Here is a 27,783-nt window from a genome sequence, read left to right as displayed (position 1 = left end):
TTTGCCCAGAGCTCCCATGTGTACAGGGTGGTGCAAAAGGCTATGAAGAGTGTCCTTTTCACTCGTGGACTACAGAGCCGAAATCTTCTACTGAGCATGTTACATTTTATACTCAATACACGCCTCTGCCTGTCAATATCTTCATCATCCATTAGCTTATTGTTGATGACATGTCATGTCGTAGTTGTAAAAAACTCTACATTAATCTTAGTTATAAGCCACTAGTTATAGTTTCTAGCTATGAAACTAAGTGATAGGAATAAATTAAATGCATAAATTAAGTTGTTAAGCGCACTTGAGGCTATTTTCTCATGAAAACGTCACTACAAAAATGATCCAATCATTATTATTATTAACCTGGCAATATGTATTTAAATTTATCCTAAATCCATCAATATAAGATGAAAATGTTGCTTGTGCAATGATGGATAGCCCAGCTATAGGTGAAATTGTGTATTTGTTCACTCGGTTACTTAGCGGTCAGATCGAGCAATATATGCTTTTGATTCATATGAACTTGATAAATGCAACGTCTTTTCTTGAGACTTAGATCTTTTTTAAAACTGTTATTATTAAGTTCTGCAATAATTTTAGTTTTTATTATTGCGACAGCTGTTTTGGCTTTCAAGGTCAATTTTTATTTATGTTTTTATAAGTTTCTTTTGCTATATTTCTGTAAAATAATATTTTTTTGTTTTATATAATTGTAAAAATGTATCTAAACTCACTATAATACGATTTATAATATAAAGAACCCGTTAGACAAACTGCTAAAAAGTAGTTTATCGGGACTTTTTTGGCTTGTATTTGTAAAGTGTGTATTTTAAAATAAAAATTAAGATGACTTACTTATTGATAATGCCAACAGCCAAGTATGAACTTTATAATAACATCATTACATTTTATTTACTTTAATTTAAAAATAGGAGATGGAGTTCCACGAATTAAACACAAAAATAATAAATAAATAAAATTAGGGTTTCAGATCCTTACATTTTTCACTCCTTGTGTGCACGTAACTTTTTTTCTTATAAGGTGTTTGTTCTAAAAGTAATAACAAAATTTAGTTGATTAAAGGATTTAATTGGTACTCTTTACATAATACTTTAGCATTCTCTACATTCAATACATAATATATAAGTATGCATAATCAATACTTCATTTTAATATAAATACCTACTTAGATAATATTCTTATTATTGAAGAAAATATAAAGACCTGTTAAATTTGGCAGTAAACCATATTATTATTTCTTGCTCTTTACTAGATTCTAAACTTGTACAACAAAACTACAATAATGTCACTACATTCCAGGGATTTCGGATAACGAAGTTAACTTTTTTAAAAGCTACCTAAATGGACACAAACATCAAGTAAACATAAATGACTTACTTAGCAACCAGTGCTCAACTAACTACGGTATACCACAAGGAAACATTTTAGGACCATCTTTGTTCCTGTTGTCTATTAACCACTTATGCAAAATTAATATTCACAGAAATAAACTCACAGAACACTGAGAAAACTACAAACGTCACATCAAATATAAATATTACAGGTTAACCCCATGACGATGCTTCTCTTAAAATACACACATGTCTGAATTCTGATGAATGCTGTCAGTGCCCCTTCATTGAGATCACTACTCACATGACATAACTCGATCTCACCATTGATCCAAACCTCAAATGGAATCTTCACACTCAAATAATTGCATACAAAATAAGAAAACCATTCACTTTTTCAGAACAATACATTAATTTCTTGACTTACAACACTTGAATGATTTACTTCATAAAGAGCAGAAAACCATTATAGAAATAATAATTACAGACTCGAACTTAATCTTTAATATTATGAATGTGTTTGATGTTCGGCAGAATAGGCAAAAAAAAATCCTCTCGCATCTACATACAAACATACTACGCAAAAAGATTAAATCGTCAGATTAAGTAATCAAAACAATTACAAAGATTTATTCTATGACTAATCCGCGGATTAGTGCTTAGTCAGAACATAATCAGAGATAGTGAAATACCCCCTTACTATTTAAATGCATACTATTTTTGTTATTTGTTTTTGGGGTATTATGCCGTGTTGCGCTAACTCCTTCTTTAGCCAACGTTTCGGACAGCATTGCAGTGTCCATCATCAGGGCAGATGTGTTATTTGAGGTTGTGTTAAAATGTGAGCTTATGTATGAGGTTGTGATACCGTGTTGCGGAGCGGACCATCTCCAAAAGGATTTCAGAACACTTCAGAGCTTGTAAACTCGGCCACCCTGACAAATCGGCAATTGCCGAGCATTTGATTGACACCGGGCATTACTTTGGATTTGTTCCTGAAATCCTGGGGAGACCCAAAACTTATAGAGCACGGCTGATTACGGAGGCAATTGAAATTCATAAAAATCCCGTAAACATTAATAGAGACGATGGAGCTAAGCTTAATAGTTCTTGGTATCCGGTAATTGACGGATACACCAGAGCTAAACGAAGAAAACCACTTTTAAATAAAAATGATACGTTAATGTTAGCTCAGAGGGTTGGAGCTGGCAACACGGTATCACAACCTCATACATAAGCTCACATTTTAACACAACCTCAAATAACACATCTGCCCTGATGATGGACACTGCAATGCTGTCCGAAACGTTGGCTAAAGAAGGAGTTAGCGCAACACGGCATAATACCCCAAAAACAAATAACAAAAATACTTTTGGCCGTGAAAATCTTAAATCATATTTAATTAAATGCATACTACTTTCGATCAAAGAAATTTTATGTACATTGCGACAAGATTGTACAATATTCTTCCAGAGAGCATAAAAAAATGTGATACACAAACAAAATTAAAAAATATCATTATAATTTGGATCAAAAGTAATAATAGGGCTTTCACCGGTGCACCCAAGTTCGGAATTATTGATTTAACATAATTATTTAGTGATTATATTGTATTATAAGTGTAGGTTTTTTCATATGTATTTAAATTAACTTGTAAAATGACTGCCTCAACACAGGCTAGTTGCTAGCAGCTAGCCTAGTGAGGCAGGTTATGAGAAACCTGTATTGTTTGCACATTATTAGTTTCTATTGTTAATATTATTTACTTACACAATAACTTGTAGACAAATGTAATGTATGCGTACTTAAATTTCTTATAATAAAGATACATATTATTTTTATATTTCATAGGGTGAACCAATGTAATGTCAGTTGTGTTAGTAGTGACTCTGAGCGTGAACGAGTTGGGCACGCCACCAGTCGCGCACATCGTGCACGGCGGGCGGCAAGCGCGGCCGCTCCTCAGCGCCGGCCCCTGGACTCGCTTCTCCTTCTGAGCTGCCCCCCCCACCTCCGCCTCCACCCCGGGCGCCCGCCAGCTTGCCTGTAGATGGAGCTGTAATCAATTGCAAATATAATCTTGTAATGTCATATTATGGTTGCAACAGCATCTATATTATATTATGTCCCGCTGTACTCAGTAGTGTGATCAGTTGATCATTTCATGATCGGGCTGATACACCACATGGATCTGTTACACCGAGTATAAACCATTTTTAAAAGTACCACCCTTTTACTAGAAACCGACTTCTAATGTGTGAAAATATCGGTACATACTTCTAATAATACATATTTGTGAAGCACAAACCTTGTGGTCTTTTGGAGCTGGTGGGATGGGGGTCGCTCAAAGTTGGCTGCAGAAATTTTCTTCCTTGACTGCCAGCACTATCAGATCTAAAATATTTCATAAAAACTTTTAATTAAAAATAGTTTTATAATATATATTAAATTTCTCTCATATATTCACTCTTGTGACGACCATGGTGGTAGTATGCATGCACAATGTGAAAAACATACTAATTTCAGTTATTTGTGTGTAAGCATATAATTTGAAATATTCCTGCATAGTGGGTAACATTTTTAATTTTCAATTTTTTTGTTCATATATAGGGCATGTGATAAAGTAGGTACCAACATTATTTTATAAGTAAATTCTTTTTTTTTCAAAATGCGTATTTAGTTTGTTTAAATGTTTGGACAGAGCTTAAATGAATTAATGGTGTGAAGATACTTTACTATGGCTATCCTTTTCATAAGCAATGCTACATTTTTTGTTCGATTAGTATGAATATAATGTCATGTCCAATAAGTTGTAGGAAACTCTCCCCTAATTTTAATTTACCTGCTAAGTCCCTGGCTGGCCCCAGTGACCACGGGCCCGGGCTTCTTCCCGGCCCGAAGTCCGGGGCGAACACTAGTGGAGGTGGGAAGTTCCGTGTAAGACCCAATGGTGATAGCCGATCCTAATTGCTGCTCATGGTGTTGAATGTTATCCAAATTGCCCTGGAAAAACCACAATATTTCAGACGATAGACAGACACGATTTAGACAGTGTGACCAGGAGTGATGTATGAATGCACCCATATCCACTGCGGTACAAGGTATCGGGTCGAGAGAGTCCAGCTGGAGATGTCAAAGGGTCTCCCTCAATCGACATGTCCCGATCCGGTCATGTTCTGGACAAACCTCACCCCGTAAACCCTGTCACCCTTGCTATGTCACCAGCTTGGGGTTTGGCAGATGTGTTGCTTATACAATTAATGGTTCCCGAGGCGGAGGTATAAGAAGGCCTATCAAAATTAATAATTTTATTATCAATCGTACCTTATTTCCTGAATCAACTCGAGCTAAAACAACTTGATCGTCAGCTTCTAAAGCAGCTTGAATTTCATTAGTGGCACGAAGTCCTGCCATCAAACTAGATTGTTGTTTCTGAAATCAAGTGAGGAAAGATATAATTTATAAAAATATATTTATAATATTAATTTATAAATATACACATAAGGACAATGTTTCAATTTGTGTTAACTCACACTCGTTGCCCGAATCTTCTTTAAACATCCCTCGAGCCACGTTCTGATGGTTTGTTTAGCCACTTCTTCCTCTATTAAATACTCAAACTCCTCTCTCGCTAATAGTTCTTCCAGCTGCAGAGCCTTTCTGATATCAACGGACCGGTAAGACAACATACTGGAACAAAAACACTTTTGATTAAATTCTACATCCATGTTAACACAGATCATACGTGCAGGAATGGTATTCATATTTTGGCATTGATAGTGCATAGTTGCAAGAATATCATCTGATGTATAACAGAAATAGATTTTTCTTGGCACACCAGAGGAGCCCTCTTTCTGTACTGTCTAGTCAGAGTCATTTGGGTGACACTGTGAGACGGGGTAAGGAAGGTGATGTAGGTAGGAACTTGTTAACGCAGGTCACGAAGCAGTCCAGATTGGAGGGAAGACAAGAAATACAGTATGTTCCTTCAGAGTCTCAAGGAGAGGACACTTGTTTTTACGCACCACGGCAGAATAGTTCGTTCCACATGTGCACCGTTTTATATAAAAATATGTTATGAAACTTTATTCAAGAGTCAACTTACTTTATAACATCATGAAAGGTGACATCTTCACCATTATGAAGTTTTTCCAATTCATAGCACATGTATTTAAAAAGAAGCCTGTCCTTTTGTGGGTCGCATTCGAGCCGGCCCTTTAGCAGTCGTAAAATAAACTTTACCTGAAACAAATGATTTAATTTAGAATGATTTATAACCAAAGATGAGATAATTTAGTACCTACCTAGGTGTATCAGAGTACTTCTCAAAATTAAAAAAAGGATAAACGGCCGCTAGGTTATTCTTGACTTTATACATTCAAATAACATACAGTTGGGTTGACATCGCGTGGCAAATTAGAAATTATAATTAATTAGTAACGAAATTATCTCCAAGAATCTGGATATAATTTCAAGAAATCATTCAGATTCTTGAAATTATCTCCAAGAATCTGAATGATTTCTTCATTATGCATATTAACACATGAAGTATGGAAAAAATTGAGATGAATTAATTCTAAAAATAAATAATTTAAATAAATATTATGATTTGACATTGACAAAAAACCATTTGCACAACATAACTGATTTGTTGTTTATTGTTTCAAAGCAGTATGCTAATTATGTAAAGAATAGTGTATCAACTCACTCGTCTAACAGGAATCACTCCCCTTTGATGGATGTCCACAATATTCCAGGTATTCTGAAAGTTCCTGATATCTGCATAAGACAGAAGGGCGTCTTCTTCATTGGAGTAGAATAAGGAAAAGTTCTCCATGATGATGGCTGGAAAAACAAACAACTTAAAGAATACCACTTGCGACTTACAGTCATTAGGAGAAAACAATGCACGGTTGGCGTGATGGACAGTTAGCTCTGAGTAGTGACCAGTTAGCTCTCACATAATATGAAAAAGGTGAAGAAAATACTGTTTAAAATAACCTAAGGTATTGTTCGCTCTAATGATGGACAGGATGGATATTGGATAGGATGACGTAGTGAACTGCTCTACTAAACTTGTTGGAATAATAAACGGTTCAGATCAAGTTCAATTTGAAAAGGTACAGTGTAAAATGATAAATAATTTAATACTAATACTCCTAGAGCAACATAGAAATTATTATTTTCATGAAAACGGCGCTATATAAATCAGCCAAATACTATTATTATTATGTCGCATTTTATACATACAGATTTTATAATATCGCTTTGGTATAGTAAGTACAATCGCACACATAGTTTGCATTGGTAGAAATGAAATATGTATTTATTTTATGCAATTAGTAGAATTATTAGATTACATACAACGTTGTTCTTACCCACAAGTAAATTCAGCACAATGTATGTAATGATCACATAGAAGGTGCAGAAGTATATAAGGGAGGCGGTGAAGTTGCCGCAGTCAGTCTCCCAGTAGTTATCGCGCGGGGTGCAGTAGGGTGGTGCCACCATGCAGTCATGCATGATCTTATTCCAGTCTTCTCCCGTGACAATGCGAAACAGCATTGCCACGCCATGGATAGCTGTATTGAAGTTGGCCCGCCTTCAAATAAACATTTTCAATTTATTTAAGTTTAATATTGTGAAATCTCGATTTCATAATATGAATATATAATCAATAATAATAAATAATGAATAATCATTTTCCCACATGTATCATTTATTTCTTCCAAAAATATATTGTTCCTCTATGCATCGTTTTACCGCATTAATCCTTTACTATATGACAAAAGATGATATTAGATATACATATAGTATTATGTGAGCTTACCTTCCAATGCCTTCCCCGTACTTGACATTCCCGAAAACAATGGTCCCCGCTAGTGCGTAAAAGAAGACCAGCAGAAACATTCCAAAGATGATGAAGAATGATTTGCAAACGGAAACTCCCACCGTGAGCATCAGCATCTTCAGGGTCGTGTGCTTGCCAGTTATTGTGAAGAAGCGCAGAATTACCACCATGAAGCCGATGAAGTAAGATAGATCATTCTAAAAAAACATATCTAATTATTATGAGTTCGAAACGATCAATAAAATTGTATGAAACCCATACATACATTTGTTCTTACCCGGTAGAGTAAATGAATAAGTCAATGTACTAACATATGGTTTTTCTCAACAAGATGTGATCGACATTTAGTTTATGCCAAACAGTTTGGGCCTCAGCTTGTGTACAACGAGTATGTTAGTAGTGGCTTCACAACTCACTCAAGCTTAGTAACATACATACACACTCTAGAGCCCAGCTCGAAGACTCCAAGCATGCAGGTAGGAAAGAAATTAGGACTTCCAAATCGCTGCGAACCGGCTCGAAGCCATGAGTTTTGCCACTTACTCTATATGGAGTAAAACCGTTCAGGAAGAACGAATGTGAGTACTAGGCTTTATAGTTCATGCCTTATTGTACTAATTTGAAGTGCACCTAAAGAACTAACATTAATATTTAGATATTGGAAACCATCTGTAACTTCTCTGTGGTCAATCCTTCGCCACATATGGTTTTGCTGCATTTACCTTGGTGAGCCTGTCCACACTCTCAGATGCCAAGAAGGCAATTATTAGTCACTATTAAAGTAAGTTGATTATGGAATCTTTGGAGATGAGCAATTAGCTAATAGCAACCAACCAACCTTCAAGGTGCAGTGTATGAAGATCCACATACAGCCGGCCACCGTGACCAGCAGGTCGTAGCGGTTGCGGCGGCTCTGCCAATAGCCACGCGGGGTGAAGGCAATGTTCTTCAGAACCACTTCGGCCACAAACACCAGCGTCAGTAGAGCTGATGTGAATGCCAACCATTCAGTGTGGGCTGCTTCTTTTATCCACTACAAGTGTCATGTAATTGTGATGTATTTTTAATAAAATTCACTAAAGATGTCATTTTTTGAATGATTGTGTAATTAAGAAATCACAGATAACATAACATAGAAATAGGTATATTATATTGCATTATTAATCTTGCAGACTGCAGTCATGAGAGTAAAACTGCACCAGAATATGCACTAAATACATATACCCCAATCTCTCAGTAAACTGGCGCTCGATTATCCAACAAGTAATATAATCTGCTGTCATTTTTACTAGTTGAAAGCACAAAATCATGCTCTATAATTTTGTGGTATTCGTATGTCAGTTTCAGTAGTCCGACGCGTGCTTAGACTCGAGTGCCAAGCTTATATCACTCTTACACACTCAGTTACTGTACGGCCGTCTAACATGGTAGAGCTGACCATTTCACCAAAGACATTTCCGTTAGTGCTCTGGGTATTCATATGTATCTCTTCTTTTTGTTCAGTTTACAAAATTGAGTCTTCTTCCAAGCGTAAACATGATACCGTATCTTGGAAACCAATAAATGAAAATGTTACAAATACATAGCAGTACGAAATACGTGGATAAATTTTGAGCATATTTAGTATGCACACATTATTATCCGCCGTTTTCACTAATTGAACAATTGCCCGGTTTTCAGGATGGCGGATTAATGAGAGTACTGTAACAAGTGAGATATGGTCAATAGTAAGGAGTTGTTCAGTACCGTGACAGCAAGCAGACTGCTGTTGAGCAGCACGGCGATAGCGATGCAGCGCTTGAAGGCGATATGCTGCGTCACATCGTAGGCGGCGGCGCGGAACCTCCGGCCATCGGGGCGCGGCGGCAGATGCAGCGGCTGAGCTATCTTCAATCTCTTCTTTAGGTCGCACCTGAATGATAATGAAATACATTTATAATACAAATACATTATTAAGTTCCTATTATATTGTATTGATATTTACCATCTCCTTTGGTCGACTGTGAGCAAAGCAGTGCCTTTGTTTTCAGAGTAGTTAGCAATGACTACTCCCACAAAGAGGGTAAGTCCAATCATGCAACCCAAGAAAATATATACGTGGATGTAAATTGCGTGCACCTTGAAAAAAGCATTGTGATTATTAATTATATTATAAAGTATTAATGTGGGGCATCAGTAGAACGCTGCTAGTCAATGTTAGAGAAGAAGCAATCAGAGCTTAATAACCAAAATAAAGTAAACTTACTGGTCCTAGAGCTTTGATGAGAACATCTCTGACGTCGAGCCATCCCTTGAATGAGAGTACTTCAAACAATGCGAGCATTGCGTCTCCAATATTGTCAAAGTTAAACCGTCGAGGATTTGCCCTGAAATTCACATGAAATATATATTAATACATGGTGTCTGGAAACTAGTGATACACGTGGAAATCTCGTGAATCTACATCACATTGGAGACGGTTTGTGATTTGAGCTTTCGTTTTTGAGTAAATCGAGTCCGAAGTTTGAATTGTTTTGGTCAAATTTAAAAAACATCAGTTTATTGTCATTGAAAATGTTTAGCAGATTTTTTTTTAAGCTTTTAGTTACATAGTAGTTAATTCAGAACAAATAAATGCATTGCCCCCTCTGCGTATAGATTACTTATGTAATGCAATCTTAATTACAAGCGAAAATCTGAATGAATCAGTTCTGTTGTTACCACTAAATAAAAATTTAGATCTTTTGGTTATTTTCATTCTAATAAAACTATATGAATATGCTACTTAAATAATGCTCTGATTTGTTGATTCTCTTTGGTTTTAATTATTATTCTTATTATATTGATTATGTGAGTGGTTAAATTAAACAATCTGAGCGGTAAGAAGCGGGAGGGTGCGTAACTTCATTTGTGTGCTGAACGTCCTGTGGCTAGTGCATTTCGTATGGACATTTTTATTCTTTAGTAAGGAATTTCAATACATTTTTTTATCAATGTTTACTGTCTTAACTAAATTAAGGGTTTTTTAATTATAAATTTCATACTGAAATTAATTGTTTTGTTATTAACGTTAGAATTTGTAATTCTCGCCCAAAACATTTTTTAAAAAAAAATATTTATTCACCATAAAATAATGTTACATAATTTACAGAAAATAAAGTAATTATTTCATCTAAATTTAAACATAAGATGTACCACCAGATATTTATAGTTGAATTGCCCAATTGTTTTTTTACATTTCGGAGTTGGAAGTATTGACGTTTGTGTGATCTATTATTTTTGCATAAGGTGCATTTTTATTTAGAATATTATATTTGTAAATTTGTAATGTCACATGATAGAAGTATAATGTGTTTAATTTTCTGACGTTAAATTCTTTTAACCGAAGTTCTGATGAATAAGAATATGGTTTAAATAGAATTGTTTTTAATATTAATTTTTGTTCTATATAATGCGGTTGTGTGTGTTTTTTATAAATTCCACCCCATCCTATAATGCTATGGCATTAGTGATTGTATTAGTGATTGGCAGAAAGCAAAGTATGTCATCTTTATTTAGTATATGTCTTAGACATCTAAAGATGTATGTTATCTTCCTCACTCTGTCTTTGAGTATGTTTATGTGTACTATAAACGCTAGTTGTTCGAGTTGCATTATATTACGGAATAGCTTCAATTTTACCTATTTGAATTTACCAAAACTTTCTCTTATATCAGGAAATACTACAATGTAACTAAATAACTAACCATCACACCGTTTCGCCGCAGGAGTAGGCAGAAGAACGGACTGCCAAACAACTCGGTCTTGGCACACACTCCTTGCCTCATTCACATTCATACATCGTCTTGTACATACTCTTCTATTATTCTGACTCTTGACATGGCCCGACTAAAGTATCTGATTCACTTGGTCGTGCCATGTCTTCCTCGGGCGTCCCCGAATTCTGCTATCATTCACATTTGCTTCGTATATTCTCCTTACAATCCTTTCTTCGCTCATTCGCTCTACATGCCCAAACCATTTAAGTGTCTACTACGATGTTAAAACATGTTAAAGCAATCGATAAAACTAAAAAGACAAACACAAATCATCTCAAAAACTTAGACCAACATACCTAACTACACAATTCAAAACTGATGCATGTATGCATATAACAGAGCATTAATGCAGAGTACATTTGAAATGAGATTTCATTCGACCAATCATGGAGCGTATACACAGTAGAGCTTTTAAATCATTTTTCAAGAACGATTTATTAATTCTGAGAGTAAAAATATTGAAATATACAAGTGAATTCAGTGTTCTTTGATCTACATGAATATATTTTTTAAAGGTCTAAATATTTTTTACTCAAATTCCTTATTGTTTCAACAGTACTTACCAGACCCTAGGTACAAGCATTGATGGATAAGTTTCATTTATCCCGGGTTGCAGCTTCATTTTTGTGACAAACACACGTCGCATAAATATCCCTACGCAGTCCTCGCGTCTTATTATTGTTGGATCATTGCAGCGAGCTAGCCTGTTGATATTTGATAATGATTAGTTCTGTCAAAGTTGGCATAAATAATAATGGCTTATTAATTAAATTATCAGCTTACCTTCCTCCATATAATTGTACACCGTAACTCGCAAAAATGAACATCAATAGAATAAGTAATGTGGATACCTAAAACAAAAGTCGAATACAGATATAACATAAATATCAGTTTGAGTGCAATGGCAAGTAATCCGTAAAGCCCGAAGAAACTATGCAAACATCTTCCTTAGTAGAGGAATAGGAATAGACTACACCTGGGCAAACAGCTGATAGAAGTTTTTCAGATAACACGCCATTATTGAACGGGTCCTAGATGTTTATAGTGCACCCTGCACTCGGAAATATGAGTTGTAACTTACCAGCAAGATCTCCTTGAAGCCTCGACACAGCTCATAGACCACTTTCCTCATGTGCGGAACTAGTGTGAATATTCTCAGTGGGCGAACGCAACGCAGCACCATCAACAGTTGGGCAGATGAGCCGGGAGGAACATTCTCTGGCATCCACCAAAGGAACGTTAAAGATACCTATTGGAAATAAGGAAGTGTAATACAATCAAGTTAAAACTTGTCATGTGCAAGTATGTTACATATATATTGTAATTATTGAAAATGAACTAACCACATATATGAAGACATCCAAAACAGAGGCAGCATCCTTTAAATATGCTTTTGGAGTAAAAAATAGTCCATCGGCAAGAATTTTCAACGCCAGTTCCAAACTCATGAAAATAACAAAACCATATTCAGCCACCTGCAATGACATGTTATTTTTATATTACATTATTTGTGTACTTAATTTTATATTAAACCTTTGATAATAATAGATTTATGTAAAGTTAAGTGTGCGGTGTGACTCTTATAGCGGGGTCTCAAACATCATGGACAAGTAGGAAAGTTAAGTGTGCGGTGTGGCTAAAAGAATATACCTGCAGTGTGGGATTATCCATGACTATAAAGCGGGGTCTCAAACATCATGGACAAGTAGGAAAGTTAAGTGTGCGGTGTGGCTAAAAGAATATACCTGCAGTGCGGGATTAGCCATGACTCTATACAGCGGAGTCTCAAACATCATGGACAAGCAGGAAAGTTAAGTGTGCGGTGTGGCTAAAAGAATATACCTGCAGTGCGGGATTATCCATGACTATAAAGCGGGGTCTCAAACATCATGGACAAGTAGGAAAGTTAAGTGTGCGGTGTGGCTAAAAGAATATACCTGCAGTGCGGGATTAGCCATGACTCTATACAGCGGAGTCTCAAACATCATGGACAAGCAGGAAAGTTAAGTGTGCGGTGTGGCTAAAAGAATATACCTGCAGTGTGGGATTATCCATGACTATAAAGCGGGGTCTCAAACATCATGGACAAGTAGGAAAGTTAAGTGTGCGGTGTGGCTAAAAGAATATACCTGCAGTGCGGGATTAGCCATGACTCTATACAGCGGAGTCTCAAACATCATGGACAAGCAGGAAAGTGTCGTGACACATATCATAACCCAGTCCAAGTATGTTACGAGGCCAAGGAAGTTACTATAATTTGAAAATACATTCATAATATAATAAACTAGCGCAGATCTGTGAAAAATCAGGGGATAGTCATTGCTATTGCGTATTAATATCTCATCAAAACATGTTCTACTATTATCAAGCGTTTAGCAAATATATATAAAATAAGTGTGATTAAACCAGGAGTAGGGTGAACTTACTGCAGTGTCTTGTAGTGAACCTTCCTTTCCTTGCCAGTGAGCGGGTCTTTGAGGCGAGCGTCGTAGCGTGCATACACGGCGCCTTGGCACAGCTTGCGGAAGCGTGACTCTCGTGGCACGGCCAGCAGAGGCGTATCGAACAGAGGGTGGTTCTCACGCAAGTCTTCCTCACGTTGGTTCCTATAGAACAGCAGTATTACATGGAATAGATATTTTTTTTTATTTTTTTTTTATTGTTTAACTTATAACATTGTTACATTGTACATAAAATTAGATAATAATAGGTAATAGTGAAAAACATATGTTATTGAATTTCTACTCCAATGAAGAGTGCTAGGCTCTTGAGCTTGGCGTAGGAGTTATTTGACAATTATTTCATGTTTATATCAGTAATTAACATAAATACAGTACAATAAATATAAACATAAAGAGGATTGTGATGTTAATTTTGGTTGTAACATGAATTGAAGTTATAACATTTGATAGGTGATATTAATTTTTTTTAAAGATAAATTTGACCTTCTTTTTGAATAAAATAAAATCTGGTATTTTTTTCACTTCTTCGGGAAGACTATTAAAATATCTTATGCCTTTGTAAATGTAATTATTGTGCATTTGTTGTGTTGAAAATAGAGGAATTTGGATGTTAAAATTATGCCGTAAGGATGAGTTAAATTTAAGTTTTTTTATTACAGTTTCTTTATATATTTGTAATATTGCATCTTTTTTATAGAGGTTTTCAATTTTTGGTACTTCGAAAATTTTGAACAATGATGCTGAAGAGAATGTTGTTTTTTTTTTCAAAATTACTTTTATAATTAGTTTTTGTACCACTTTTACAGAGCTTAATTTTTTTTCAACAAGCACCCTAATTCCTAACCAATTGGTTATTTTATACAGTCTGATAGTTTATAGTGTCATTTGAAAATGTTATTTGGTCAGCATAATTCCCGTGCAGGTTTATTTTCTTTCATAACATTATAAATGGACTTGCCTAAGTAATAGACAAAATTAACTGTAAGGTTTGGGCCTGTAACTGACTGAAGTAACACAGGACTGAGATGCCAGGAAGAGATGAATATGACAAATAGAAGAAAATAACAAAGTTGGAGTATTACCGTCGCATCTCGGCTTGCTGTCGCTTGGCTTGCAGCAGCTTGATGTCGAGGTCATGCGGGCGAGCGCGACTGCTAGTGACGCGAGGCGCAGCGCCGATGTCCCCGTTCTCCATCAGGTGCTCGTATGTCTGCTTCAGCTTGATGGAGCCTGATCGCACCGACCGGCGGATCGACCGCGAGCCGAACCTGACGGTCCCAAAGTTGGAAAGTCACATATCAGACATCATCACTTTGTTGAATCACTAATTTCATTTTCATATACGTACAAATGGGAACCTATCTGTGTAGGAGCATTCCATATACGTACAAATGGGAACCTATCTGTGTAGGAGCATTCCATATACGTACAAATGGGAACCTATCTGTGTAGGAGCATTCCACAGAGTTATTGGATTTACTGGATGATATTACACAATACTTATTGTGATTTGACTTTCAATGTATGTAATGGTGACTACAGTCAAATTAAATATTTAACAGACAATATCTCACTTTTCACGTAACGCTGTTTTTCCGCATATCGGCTCTATTATTAACTGAATATTTTTTAACCAATGTTCAAATGTTAAAATGGTGATAAAAAAGGATTGAGTAATACAGTTAAGATAAACCGCGGCTTATGCTATACCCCGGCCAAAACTAAAATTATAATTTATTTTTATTTTTATATTTAACATGTACCTACTTCTATAGTATGAACTCTGAAAATTACCAAGAATAATTCTAGATTCAACATTAATACAGACATAATTGTAAGTAAACATTAATCAAAATACACAAAACAATTTATTTACCACACCAATAGCAATAATAGGGATTTGTTTAATCTTAACTATAGTAAAATTCATAGGGACCAACTTCTTTTGATCGATGCGCATTTGCTTGGCACTGGTGACAGTTCCCTGGGACTTGAGGCCCCCGGCGCTCTTGCCGCCCACGCCGCCCACCGCCAGCAGGGCTGAGTCACCCAGCATGAGCCGCTGATTGTTGGAGTCACTGGAGACACAAGTTTACACTTCAAACCAGCCGACAGTTGCAAGTTGCGAGTGGGTGAAGAAATGATCAGCCAAGAGCTTGTTGCATTTCCCTGACTCTTTGTCTAGATCACATCTGTGACATTGGCTGTAAAGGAATTTAATATTGCCAAAAGTACGCAACATTTGGTTGCTGTTTGTGCACAAGTGAACCTAATTAGTTGTGGTTACCAACATACTTTGTAAGTGGTTTTTAACATGAAGTTACGTGTAATATTAGTTCTCTCCATTTCTCTCCTTGCCCAGTTGGGGAAAGAAGTCTATATCTTTTCACAGAAATGAAGGGGGAGTGACAAATGTAATGCTAGCAAAGCGTTCTTCTTGCGGACTGTTTCTGACATAATCACAAAGAACCATTAAACACTTATGCCAACATCAACAGCAGCGGTGAATGAGCGTGCTGCTCTATTATGTGATATAAGCAGAATATTATGATAAGGGCACTGTGATGTATGACATATTGAAGAAGAGATATAAATACTTGATGATGATGGCCACAGCGGCTTTTCGCAAGTCGATGGAGCCCTGGCGGAGTTTGGGCACGTTGGCGAGGGTGCGCACGGGGCGCTGCTTACGGTACACGATCTTGCAGTCCCAGGCCGAGCCGCCCGCGCACTTCTTGCCGGACGGCCCGTCTAGTTCCTCCTCCTCCACCTCGTACACAAACTGGCGCATGAACGACTCGCGCACCTGACCAATATTAAGGAATCGCTTTTACCAATTCTAATTATTATTAAAAGGAGTGTGAGAATTTTGGGGTGAGGGTATATTGTTTTAAAATAGTTTTGAAAATACAGTGTGTACAAATGTATTAAATCCTGATATGGTATGACTGACTGACCTTCGGTAAATTGAAGTCACTGGGAACTTTGTGAAGGCAGGTCATTTGAGGACTGTCAGGAAATTTTTCAAAAACCCTTAACCTGAACGGTAAACTCTCTTTGATTTCAGCACTTTGCTCTCTAAACTTCAGTTGCTTCAGCTTCTTGATATCTTCGTCTAACTCCAGATTATCGAGGATAACTGCCACGAAGAGAGAGAGTACAATCTGTAATCAAACTTACGCTTTACTGTCTGGAATAGAAAACCGTTTAACTTCATATTATATTTTATGTATTAAACGCTTTAACCCACTGCCTCTGTGGCGGTCTAGAAGTAAACGGACACACCAGTGACATCACAAAATCAAATTTTAAATGCCAATTGCTCCATAGATAATGAAGCATTTATTTTGTAATACAATAAGCAATAACGTGTTTGTAAAGTTTTTGCCCTGAAAACTTTCAAACCGCTGGCAGCCATTGAATTTCTTCAAAATGGCACTGGAAATGAAAAAAAATCATAAGTGCCCCTTCTCCGCCCTGAGAACTTTGAGGATTATCATCTTTCTATATATTACATAAATTAAAATGTACACTTATTTATTTATTATTTATTATTTAGAAATCACTAATATTGTCTTCAATATTTAAAATGTACACATTCGTTTTTGCAAAATCTTCAATCTCCGAAAGTTCTTCATTCATTGCTTTGAAATATTGACACAACGTTGCATTCAAATACTCTTGTGTTTTTATATACCTATATTATATAGATGTCACCTGTGACAAGTAAAAAGATGCTTTTTTTAAAAAAGAGCGTCATCTGTTGGACGTAAAAGCAACACGCGCTACTGTTTATTTATCTGCACAGACAGACTGAGCCACAGCAACGCGTGGCAGGGTACATCTAATATTGTGTTGTTCGAATAGTCCTTATAATCGTCTCATTATTTGAAAAGATTGTTAAATACATATTGTACTTACCAGAGTAACAAACAGGTGATAGAGAATGAAATACATAGCAACCAGAGGAGTAAGCGTTTGACTTGTCCTTATCATCGTCTCATCCATTACTTCTACCCAAGCTTCTTGGGTCAGAATTTGGAACATAGACATGAAAGCCTAAAATGGTAGAATTTATCAAATTACAAATAACATATAACTAATTGATTATTACAATATCCTACTCGTAGCTATATTGTTTAATTCAGATAAAATGTGTGATTTTGCCAACGTTTCGGACAGGGTTACAGTGTCCATCATCAGAACAGATTGTGGTGAAGTGTGTGTTTAGAATAGCGTGGTGAAACCTTTAACCCTCTTAATATGGTTTCAACTAAATGCATAAAACATGGCTAACAAAAGTGAATTTTTCAGGTCTCTAGTAATAAGTAATAACAAATATAGTTATGCAAAGTTTATAAGTACCTCTGGAAAGCTTTCAAATTTAGTGAAGTCGCGTAGGAAACAGAACAACTGCATAGATATAGAAGAACTGATGATTAGTAAACACATGGTGAATATGATGAGACTTCCTAGTTTCTTCCCGGGCCCGAAGATCTTGTAAACAAATCCCTCCAGCAGTGGCGAGGCCTTGATGAGTCGCACCACTCGCAGCACCTGTGGAACACACACATTGTAGGTTTCAAAGTCACTCTCCCCATGGACGAATTCTGTTACATCAAGACAATACAAGTCCCCGAGTGTGAGACTCCAGTACAATAAGGTTGATTGTGGCCAGAGTTCGATACGTTAACCGGGCAACTAAGGACAGTAGAAAATCAACACATTTATGCTAAATAGTTTAAATCACTTTTAATGACTTAACATCACTTTTCAAATATGTGTTGAATTGTTACCATCCTCATGTTGACAATGGAACATCCTCAAGTGAGTCATGGAACATTCGATACATGGCCGTTGATTAAATTAAAAAATATACTTTGACAAAGCAAAAGATCTACACGTACCAAGTAAATGGTAGTTAGTCATACCTAATATAAAATGAGATGGACATAAATGTGGATACATTCCTCGAAGGCGTAAAAATAAAGGTAACCGGGCAACTCAGACAGTGGCAATTGAACACACTTTTGATAAGTAATATAAAGTCTTGAAAAGTGATGAAAAAAAACTAGGTTCAATGGGTTAGGTTAGGTTATAATCCATTTTTTTTCATGATATTTAATGACTTCATATCAATTTTCTAAAGTATTTTGAGTTGCCACTGCCCTGAGTTGCCGGAACTAAAATAAAATAAAAGTCTGAATTTTTTTATGAATTCTAATCAATCGAAACCAAAATAAAATAAGAAAATGAAAGTTTTTTTTATGAATTCTAAAAAATCTGAACCAAAATAAAAATATAAGAATGTATGAATTATACAGTTCGACTGCTATACACTTAGTACTTAGTAAGTTGTAAAGGAGGCTTAATGTTAGTGGGTTTTGGAATGAGTGAGAATTGCTAATGACAAAGCCCAGTAATGGGGCCTAGATTATACAGTTGGACTGCTCACATTTCACATTTAGTACCAGTGAGTTGTAAGTTGTAAAGGAGGTTTAAGGCCAAGTATAATAGGTACCCTGTTCAGAACGAAACTACAACAATGCCCCCCAGCGGAGAAACTAGGTTTTACTAGCCATTTAAAGACAGTTCTGTACTAAAAAAGTTCTGTTGAAATTCGTAAGATGTCACTAATTATAACTGACTTATATTGTATGTCAATATTTGATTTTTTAAAACACTTTCCCACTGCAGAAGGCTCCGCGCTGACATAAAAAATACAATAGGTAGGTACCTAGGTAGGTACATCAATGTGCTCTGACAGTAATAAAAAAACGTGCTTGAAGACTATTCAAGAGTAAAAAATGCATGTTTTGAAGGATAACAAAAAAACATGCTTTTTGTAAGCTTTTTTTAATAAGGATCATAGAAGAAAACAACGGTGCCTAAGTAAATAATATGTAATGCATTATTAAAAACAATGTCATGACACAAGTAAAAATAAATTACTACTAAATTGCTACTTATAAATTCACATATTTATAAGTAGCATGTGATAAAAAAAATTAAAAATTATAAAAATATGGGATTCGAACCCGGGTCCTGCATAACGAGTGTCGAACACTCTGCCTCTAGACCGCAAAGAGAGGTATCTTGCGCGACGAGAACCGCGTATACGACGTGTACTCCTCAATTGACTTGTCCCGCGCAATTTTAAATTTTGAAAAACTCACTTACGGCTGTTTTTTTACTAAAAAAACTTGTCACGCACATCTGCGAGGGTAATTAGTCGCGTTATCGGCCTTGAGTCACTTGACGGTCATGAGTCGGTTTTACTCCGGTCCTTGAAAATGCATAACGCGCGTAAAGAAGTTTCACTTCAATATATAAAAATCGTATGTAAAGTACATTAAATTTGAAATAAAAATTATGAACGTATATAGCATATACCAAATAAGAATCAGCTAAGCACACCTCACAATAAATGTAATATTATTTTACTTATACAATAAAAAATTGTGAAGACGAATCGTATCAACCTAACTCGATGAACATCTCTGATGCCTGTCCTCAAAATCAATGACAAAACATATTTACATAATATAGGTACACAAGTGTGTGTGAGCATGTCCACGTCGAAAACTAACACATGTATAAACACGTGCACAGCAAGACCGTTTGTCAATTTATAAAAAATTACTGGCAAACTTCTTCGTATATATAAGTAGGTATTATCTTCGCTGACTGATGACACGCAAGATTTTGTTGAAAATTCCAAGTGTCGTTCCGTGATTAACGCCATCTGTTGACATATTTAAAAATAAGCCTTCAGTTCTAATTTCTGCCGTTGTAGCTGAATTAATGTCGCCACATTACGGCAACATAATTTATTATTTTAATAAACTCGAAACTCTTAAAGAAATGGTAATTTAAAAATGTGAAAATAATTTTAAAAAGTGGACAAAAATAATAGAAACTATTCCTCGTTCCTTTTTTTAGAATAAATTTAACCAAAGTTTAGTAAACCGCATTTACAAAAACATTAAAGATAGTGCCTAGGAAATAATTATACCACAACCTTATTCTTTTTTTTTTTTAAATTTCTGAACGAAGTCTTGAAGAAAAACCTTCAAGGTATTTTTTGATATATTTAAAATTTAAAAATATATTTTGAACAATACGAAACGACGGCCATAAAAAGGTCATATTTCTGATTTAATTTTGATAAATGCTAAGTCTTTATAAATAATAAAAATACATAATTTTTTTTTTTCCGGCTAAGAACATCATATTTACCGTATTGCGTAATAATATGTTCATTATTTCGAATTGATAAATTACTAGACACCGCCTTAATGTTAGTGGGTTTTGGAATGAGTGAGAATTGCTAATGACAAAGCCCAGTAATGGGGCCTAGATTATACAGTTGGACTGCTTACATTTAGTACCAGTGAGTTGTAAGTTGTAAAGTGTTAGTAGGTTTTGGAATGAGTGAGATCCTCAGCACTTCATAAAACGCTCTGCTACATAAATTTACATGATGGTGAAGTGTTATTTTACTGTCAAAAACCTCCTACCTACGTACCTCCTAGATCTTTTGTCCGAGTCAGAAATAATATCACTACAACAGAAATAATATATTAAAAATAAGTGATAAATATACTATTAAACGTAAGGTTTACTAAAAGTAAGTAGTTATATGTATAAGGTTGTCATGTAATTGTTGAAAGGAACACATGATTTATTTTTGTTTCATAGCGATATATGATGTAGCACAATAAAGGTACATACCTGAAAGTATGTGAATCCAGAGAGGTACAATGCTGGAATCACGTGTAAAGTAGTTCCAATAGCCAAAAGTAATTCAAATTTGTGGATGGAATGTTTGAAATATCCTCTCCATCCAAGACACCAAATTTTAAAAAGAGTTTCCAAGTCTAAAAAGATGGTAAAAGCCACCTAGAAACAAATGGTTACACCTTAGACTGAATGTTGATAATAGGTATCAGAAACAAGCCACTAAAACTAAACTATTGTATTACAAAACAAATAAAGAAATGTATTAAAAACATTTTCACAAGGCAGAAGACAACTGTTTAGGGTGAATGCAACACATTATTTATTTATTATATATTTTACATGATTTACTGCTTAATACGGTGCCAACAGAAGGTAATTGATGTGAACGGAATCATCAAGCGACATGCACAGTACCGGATGACACAAGCAAAAGAACTGAACGATCTGTGTACGTGAATAGAATCTCCAAGGGTCAACAGGACATGCAAAATGCCGGATGACACAAGCAAAAGCATTGAACAGTCTCGGCATATGCCCATAATCTATCAACCAAATCTCCAAAGGCAGGATGACATAAGCTGAAGCACTGAACGGTCTCTGTACAAGAATAGAATCTCCAAGGGTCAACAGAACATTCACAAAGTCAGATGACACAAGCAGAAGCACTGGTATCTACTAAATGTTTGTTCAAAACCTACTTCGATATAGTAATATTTTTCGTAGAAAACTCTTCTGGGACGGCCATCATGTTTGAAATTCATCGTTGCTGTCACAATTCCATTTGCAAGTATAACAGTCATTACAAGTAAGCGGAAGTAAGCAGATCTTAAGATTTGCTGGCACGATTCTGGAGCAAGCCCTGAAAACATATAAATAACTCATTACCTTATCACAGCGGATTTATATTATGTGTGATAATGATGGTAGTAATCAAAATTGACAGTTTCAGCATGAAAAATACATAATATGTGCATGTTCAAGTAAAAAAATAGGCAGCCGCTACATTCATACGTTTTACCTCGAAAAGCAAAATCACCAATGCAAAAGAACATTGTACTGTTTTTTAGCTATTTACAGAAGCCGTGAGTTTTTAGGTTTAATCCTGCCTTTCTACAGCCTTCTCACAGCTTATGAAATCAGTTTAACTGAGAGTAGGTTAGGTAGGCTGAGACGCTTACTGTAATTTCACATTGGCCCCTAAATACTCCGATGCTAAAAATAAAATGCCTGGTTTTCATAGTATTCTGCTCAGAAAATGATTTTTTTTCCATTATTTCTGGCTTTCACCCTTTCTTGGCCATCATTTAAAATTATTGAGAAATGAAAGGTGAATTTAAATATTAATTTTATTTAAATAGGCAAATTTCAAAATTATAATGAAAATTGGAGTCGAGTTCAGACTTAGAAGAGATGAGATTTTGAATGGAAATGATATATAATTTACTCTTGAAAACAATATAAAAAATAACACCAGGCAAAACACAAATAAGTAGTAAGAAAACGAATGTAAACGGAAATAAAATAAATTATGTGACACTAAAAATCGATGAGATGAGGGCAAAAAAAGCTTTCTGAAAATGTGCAGCCTTCTTTTCAATTAACGGTCTAATCCTTTCTAACATGACGCATTCAAAGTAGGTTTCTGTCATTCAGACCAAATTAAAGAGCTGCTGTTGGTCTTCCATTCTAAATTCTGACGTTAATGCAGTGAAAACGAATGGTGAGTTTTTATATTTGAGCCATTTTGTGTTTTTCGACAAAATCGTGAAAATTGTGACAGCTGCAACTCGTTGTTGACGGGAAGCCATCTTACCGCGAATAAACTTCCAAGTGTATCGGTTGCTGTGAGCACTTACATAATTTAAACTTATGTGCGCATTAATTGTCATAAGTTGGACGAATACATTAATGTACTTACAATTAACGTCTCAAAAACTCTGACCGTAAATTTAACTTATGAGTGTAAAGCTAGCCATATAAACAGATTGTGATTATTTTTATACCTGTAATAAGTATTTATTAATCTTGAAACAATCGATATTCTGTGGCATATCTTAAATCATATGGTGAGGGGGTCACGCAATAATTGTTATTCTTATCATAATATATATGTATCTAAAACCCCGGAAGACCAAATGAAACAACCCACCTCCGTGTTTGTTTTCATCCAGAGTGATGAGTCTCCAGCCGGAATCATCTCCTGTGAGGATCTGTGAGGCGGTGCTGTTCTGAATGTGCCCCCGGACCCCCCACATTTGTTGGAACTGAACTCTGATCTCATTGAAGGTCTCCGTAATGACGGCAATAAACACATTCTTCACCAGCCAGGCCAGGAAGAAGATCATGGTACTGGAACAAACACAAGAACTCTAAAGATAACACCAGTGATTCAAGTCTAGCCACCTGTCAAGGTCCCTGCTTCCAAATATCAACATTCGCAGCATGCTAGATTATATGAGCTAGTTTATATTACAGAAGTGACAAACCTGAAGTATAACGCCGCTCTCCAAGCCGGTAAGGAGTCAATGGCCCGGTACATAATGAACACCCATCCTTCCTGAGAAGCAGCTTGGTACACTGTGAATATACTGGTTGCTAGAATACAAATATTATTTTAATTATTATTTACATTCCAGAAAAAAACATGCTAACAGATAATCAAATTGATTGGTCAGTGTCCCATTCAGGCGTAGTGTTCCTTAATTCCTCGACTGCCAAAGTCCTCCATCACGACTCACGAAAATGTTGAGTTGTCTGCAGACTGTCAGATTAATTTATTCGGAAATCACTGATAGGTGATGTTAATTTCTTCTGACATATCTGTTGATTGTACTCACTGAATTCTTCAAATCCATTGAAGCCCATAATATACTTGGATAGGTGCAGCTTCATGCATTTCATTCCTGTCGGACACTGGTAGCCGGAGCCTGGTTCCGGGGAGCAGAATGTGTCAGGGATGGCGATTGAATTAATTGTAATGTAACTAGAATAAACAAAAAGTCATTAAAACATCTTTGCTTTCAGACTGCAGATACACATTTCTCATCCAAAGACGATAAATGTTATACTTTTTACTTACTCTGGATGAGTTGTATTTAAGACACAGTGGTTTTTTAACTCTCCGAAGAATTGCACTCCCAACAAACTGTACAGCGACATGAAAAACAGAAAAAACAGCGTGACGTTGTAGATCTGTTGACTCGAACGTCTGTAAAACAAAGATTAATCGTAACATTCAAAAACAAATAGTAGGGAATAATAATTATGAGATAGCTATTTGGAACAAACGATATAAACAATTCAAAATCAAACTTTTGCAATTCTGCTAAAACCTCCATCTTCAGATTATAATAAACTAGTGACGTTTCCGACTTCTTCCACCATTAATCACTGTATAGGTACCACAATGTCACTTTTAAAAAACTACACTAAGTACATTGAATTTAATTCGACTCCGTATCTCATTCCAGTGCAGAGATATTGCGTTAAGTATTCCCCGGGCGTCCACCATTCAACCGCTCTCTAAACACTACAGGCACTACAGGTATTATTTAGATGACTTACTTGAAAATCTGATTGATCCTTGACTTAGGCATGGAGAACTTGAGGAACACCCTTAGGAAGCGAATCATGATGAGAGGCCTAGGGGCTCTAAGGATACTCAGGTAGCTGAAGCGTGGCACCACCCCGGGCATCTCGAACATCTGAAGTATTACTGACACCCACAGGAAGAACACCATTGAGGCGTCGAACTGGCACCAGTGGTCCTTCAGATATGGTACTTCGCCCTGGAACAAACAGTATCATCCAAGATCTGAGTAACAAGCACGAAAGCTCCCCGATCAATTGTTATATAACCTGATGCGATTAACAGCAATTGATAATTGTTTTCCATAAGTGATTGACATTGACTTGACGATTTACAATCGTTCGTTCCATTACTCTATCTATGGAGCCATTTGGAGGTCAGCTTCATTGCTGAACATCAAAGAATTTGCACTCCTTCGGTAGGTACCTACTTACTGTTGGAACTTCTAGCTTCTAGCCTATTGAAGTTCCGTCAATCGCACTTCAATGCACATTGACATTTATCTATCCCTTTATACTGCACTTTGTAAACAAACTTCTTATTATCCTCTTTGGGTAATTCGAATTACTTACGTACGACTTCATTGACAGTGACGTAGATATATTTTTATTTTGCCGCCAGAAAGCATAGAGTTATACTATTATAGAAAGCAACAATCAAACTAGATTTTATAATAAAAATTACCACCATACATCACAAACACTGTATTCTCAAGGACAAAAAGAACCTACATCGATGTTCAATTCATATTTTCCCATTTTAAGGTAGGTAAGTGATACCAAAGATCCACATGTAATATAATCAATTACGTTCCATTCAAACAAATGTCACTACACATTTACATGAATTAAATGTCTTCTTATCTCTCTTCGGTAGGTTGATTTACACTGATTTACACACTGTAATATTACATGTATGCAGTCTACAAGTGGGTAGCTGTAAGACATATAATGTGACAATAAAGCTGCATCTCCAGCGACAACTTTCTTGCAAACATTGAACCAAATGTTTGTGTAAATGTGAAACATTAGGGCAGTGCCACAATGTTTTTGTTTTCAGTGGCCGATGGAAAAAAAAACCTTATGTTCCCGACCCAATGTTTTTGTTGTTGTTGTAGGATGTGATTAAACATTTGCTCGCCGGAGACCCGAATTTTTTCTATTTAATTTATACAATAAAGGTATTTGAATTTGAAACGTAATGTTAAGTTATAAAATAACGATCATAACTTGAGAATTCCTCTGATGTGCATTTTGGCAATCATCTCTGCGGTGAAGAGAAAGGTGACGACAACATCGCAAGAGAAGGTGAAGTATTGTAGCGGCGGGAGCTTCTCAAAGGTCTTGGGAGTGTTCATCGACACGGACATCAAGCGGACAAGCTCGCAGAACCGCATCAGTACCTTACCTTGAGAATTCCTCTGATGTGCATTTTGGCAATCATCTCTGCGGTGAAGAGAAAGGTGACGACAACATCGCAAGAGAAGGTGAAGTATTGTAGCGGCGGGAGCTTCTCAAAGGTCTTGGGAGTGTTCATCGACACGGACATCAAGCGGACAAGCTCGCAGAACCGCATCAGTACCTTACCTTGAGAATTCCTCTGATGTGCATTTTGGCAATCATCTCTGCGGTGAAGAGAAAGGTGACGACAACATCGCAAGAGAAGGTGAAGTATTGTAGCGGCGGGAGCTTCTCAAAGGTCTTGGGAGTGTTCATCGACACGGACATCAAGCGGACAAGCTCGCAGAACCGCATCAGTACCTTACCTTGAGAATTCCTCTGATGTGCATTTTGGCAATCATCTCTGCGGTGAAGAGAAAGGTGACGACAACATCGCAAGAGAAGGTGAAGTATTGTAGCGGCGGGAGCTTCTCAAAGGTCTTGGGAGTGTTCATCGACACGGACATCAAGCGGACAAGCTCGCAGAACCGCATCAGTACCTTACCTTGAGAATTCCTCTGATGTGCATTTTGGCAATCATCTCTGCGGTGAAGAGAAAGGTGACGACAACATCGCAAGAGAAGGTGAAGTATTGTAGCGGCGGGAGCTTCTCAAAGGTCTTGGGAGTGTTCATCGACACGGACATCAAGCGGACAAGCTCGCAGAACCGCATCAGTACCTTACCTTGAGAATTCCTCTGATGTGCATTTTGGCAATCATCTCTGCGGTGAAGAGAAAGGTGACGACAACATCGCAAGAGAAGGTGAAGTATTGTAGCGGCGGGAGCTTCTCAAAGGTCTTGGGAGTGTTCATCGACACGGACATCAAGCGGACAAGCTCGCAGAACCGCATCAGTACCTTACCTTGAGAATTCCTCTGATGTGCATTTTGGCAATCATCTCTGCGGTGAAGAGAAAGGTGACGACAACATCGCAAGAGAAGGTGAAGTATTGTAGCGGCGGGAGCTTCTCAAAGGTCTTGGGAGTGTTCATCGACACGGACATCAAGCGGACAAGCTCGCAGAACCGCATCAGTACCTTACCTTGAGAATTCCTCTGATGTGCATTTTGGCAATCATCTCTGCGGTGAAGAGAAAGGTGACGACAACATCGCAAGAGAGTGTGAAGTATTGTAGCGGCGGGAGCTTCTCAAAGGTCTTGGGAGTGTTCATCGACACGGACATCAAGCGGAAAAGCTCGCAGAACCGCATCAGTACCTTACCTTGAGAATTCCTCTGATGTGCATTTTGGCAATCATCTCTGCGGTGAAGAGAAAGGTGACGACAACATCGCAAGAGAGTGTGAAGTATTGTAGCGGCGGGAGCTTCTCAAAGGTCTTGGGAGTGTTCATCGACACGGACATCAAGCGGAAAAGCTCGCAGAACCGCATCAGTACCTTACCTTGAGAATTCCTCTGATGTGCATTTTGGCAATCATCTCTGCGGTGAAGAGAAAGGTGACGACAACATCGCAAGAGAAGGTGAAGTATTGTAGCGGCGGGAGCTTCTCAAAGGTCTTGGGAGTGTTCATCGACACGGACATCAAGCGGACAAGCTC

General features: G+C 36.7%; 1 protein-coding gene across 2 annotated transcripts; it reads right to left on the bottom strand.

Moving 5' to 3' along the window:
- Positions 1–1,062: 1,062 nt before the first annotated feature.
- Positions 1,063–26,361, bottom strand: na (sodium leak channel non-selective protein na). 2 transcript variants are annotated; one of them, XM_089649959.1, is made up of 33 exons: positions 26,196–26,361; positions 24,764–24,987; positions 24,279–24,407; positions 24,037–24,182; positions 23,686–23,794; positions 23,349–23,548; positions 21,898–22,058; positions 21,191–21,358; positions 17,822–18,013; positions 17,378–17,515; positions 16,414–16,620; positions 16,054–16,262; positions 15,397–15,534; positions 14,539–14,733; positions 13,421–13,600; positions 13,124–13,244; positions 12,338–12,469; positions 12,076–12,243; positions 11,778–11,845; positions 11,558–11,698; positions 9,443–9,563; positions 9,182–9,315; positions 8,944–9,109; positions 8,036–8,230; positions 7,177–7,394; positions 6,725–6,948; positions 6,055–6,191; positions 5,452–5,588; positions 4,880–5,036; positions 4,671–4,778; positions 4,189–4,349; positions 3,655–3,740; positions 1,063–3,402 (listed from the first exon to the last, which is right to left on the bottom strand). In XM_089649959.1, the coding sequence occupies exons 1-33, from the start codon at positions 26,334–26,336 to the stop codon at positions 3,224–3,226; spliced, it is 5,190 nt and encodes a 1,729-aa protein (XP_089506085.1). In that variant the 5' UTR covers positions 26,337–26,361; the 3' UTR covers positions 1,063–3,223. The 2 variants fall into 2 exon arrangements, with proteins under 2 accessions (XP_089506085.1, XP_089506086.1); XM_089649960.1 differs by having other exon boundaries at positions 14,539–14,724.
- Positions 26,362–27,783: the final 1,422 nt, after the last annotated feature.

The sequence above is a fragment of the Hesperophylax consimilis genome, chromosome 31, assembly GCF_061612785.1.
Source record: "Hesperophylax consimilis isolate HC1 chromosome 31, BYU_Hcon_1.0, whole genome shotgun sequence".
Lineage (NCBI taxonomy): Eukaryota > Metazoa > Arthropoda > Insecta > Trichoptera > Limnephilidae > Hesperophylax > Hesperophylax consimilis.
Note: the sequence above shows the minus strand (reverse complement) of the source record. Positions and strands in the feature narration are given on the sequence as shown.

Bases quoted from the DNA above. Each gene is read 5' to 3' on its own strand.
- na (XM_089649959.1), bottom strand. From the start codon at position 26,336: ATGTCCGTGTCGATGAACACTCCCAAGACCTTTGAGAAGCTCCCGCCG. The intron at 21,359-21,897 runs GTAGGTTTTGAA...ATTTGTTTCTAG, and splicing joins AAAAATATTACTATATCGAA to GTGGCTTTTACCATCTTTTT. The intron at 15,535-16,053 runs GTATTTATATCT...TTGTGTCTCCAG, and splicing joins GCTGTGGCCATCATCATCAA to TGACTCCAACAATCAGCGGC.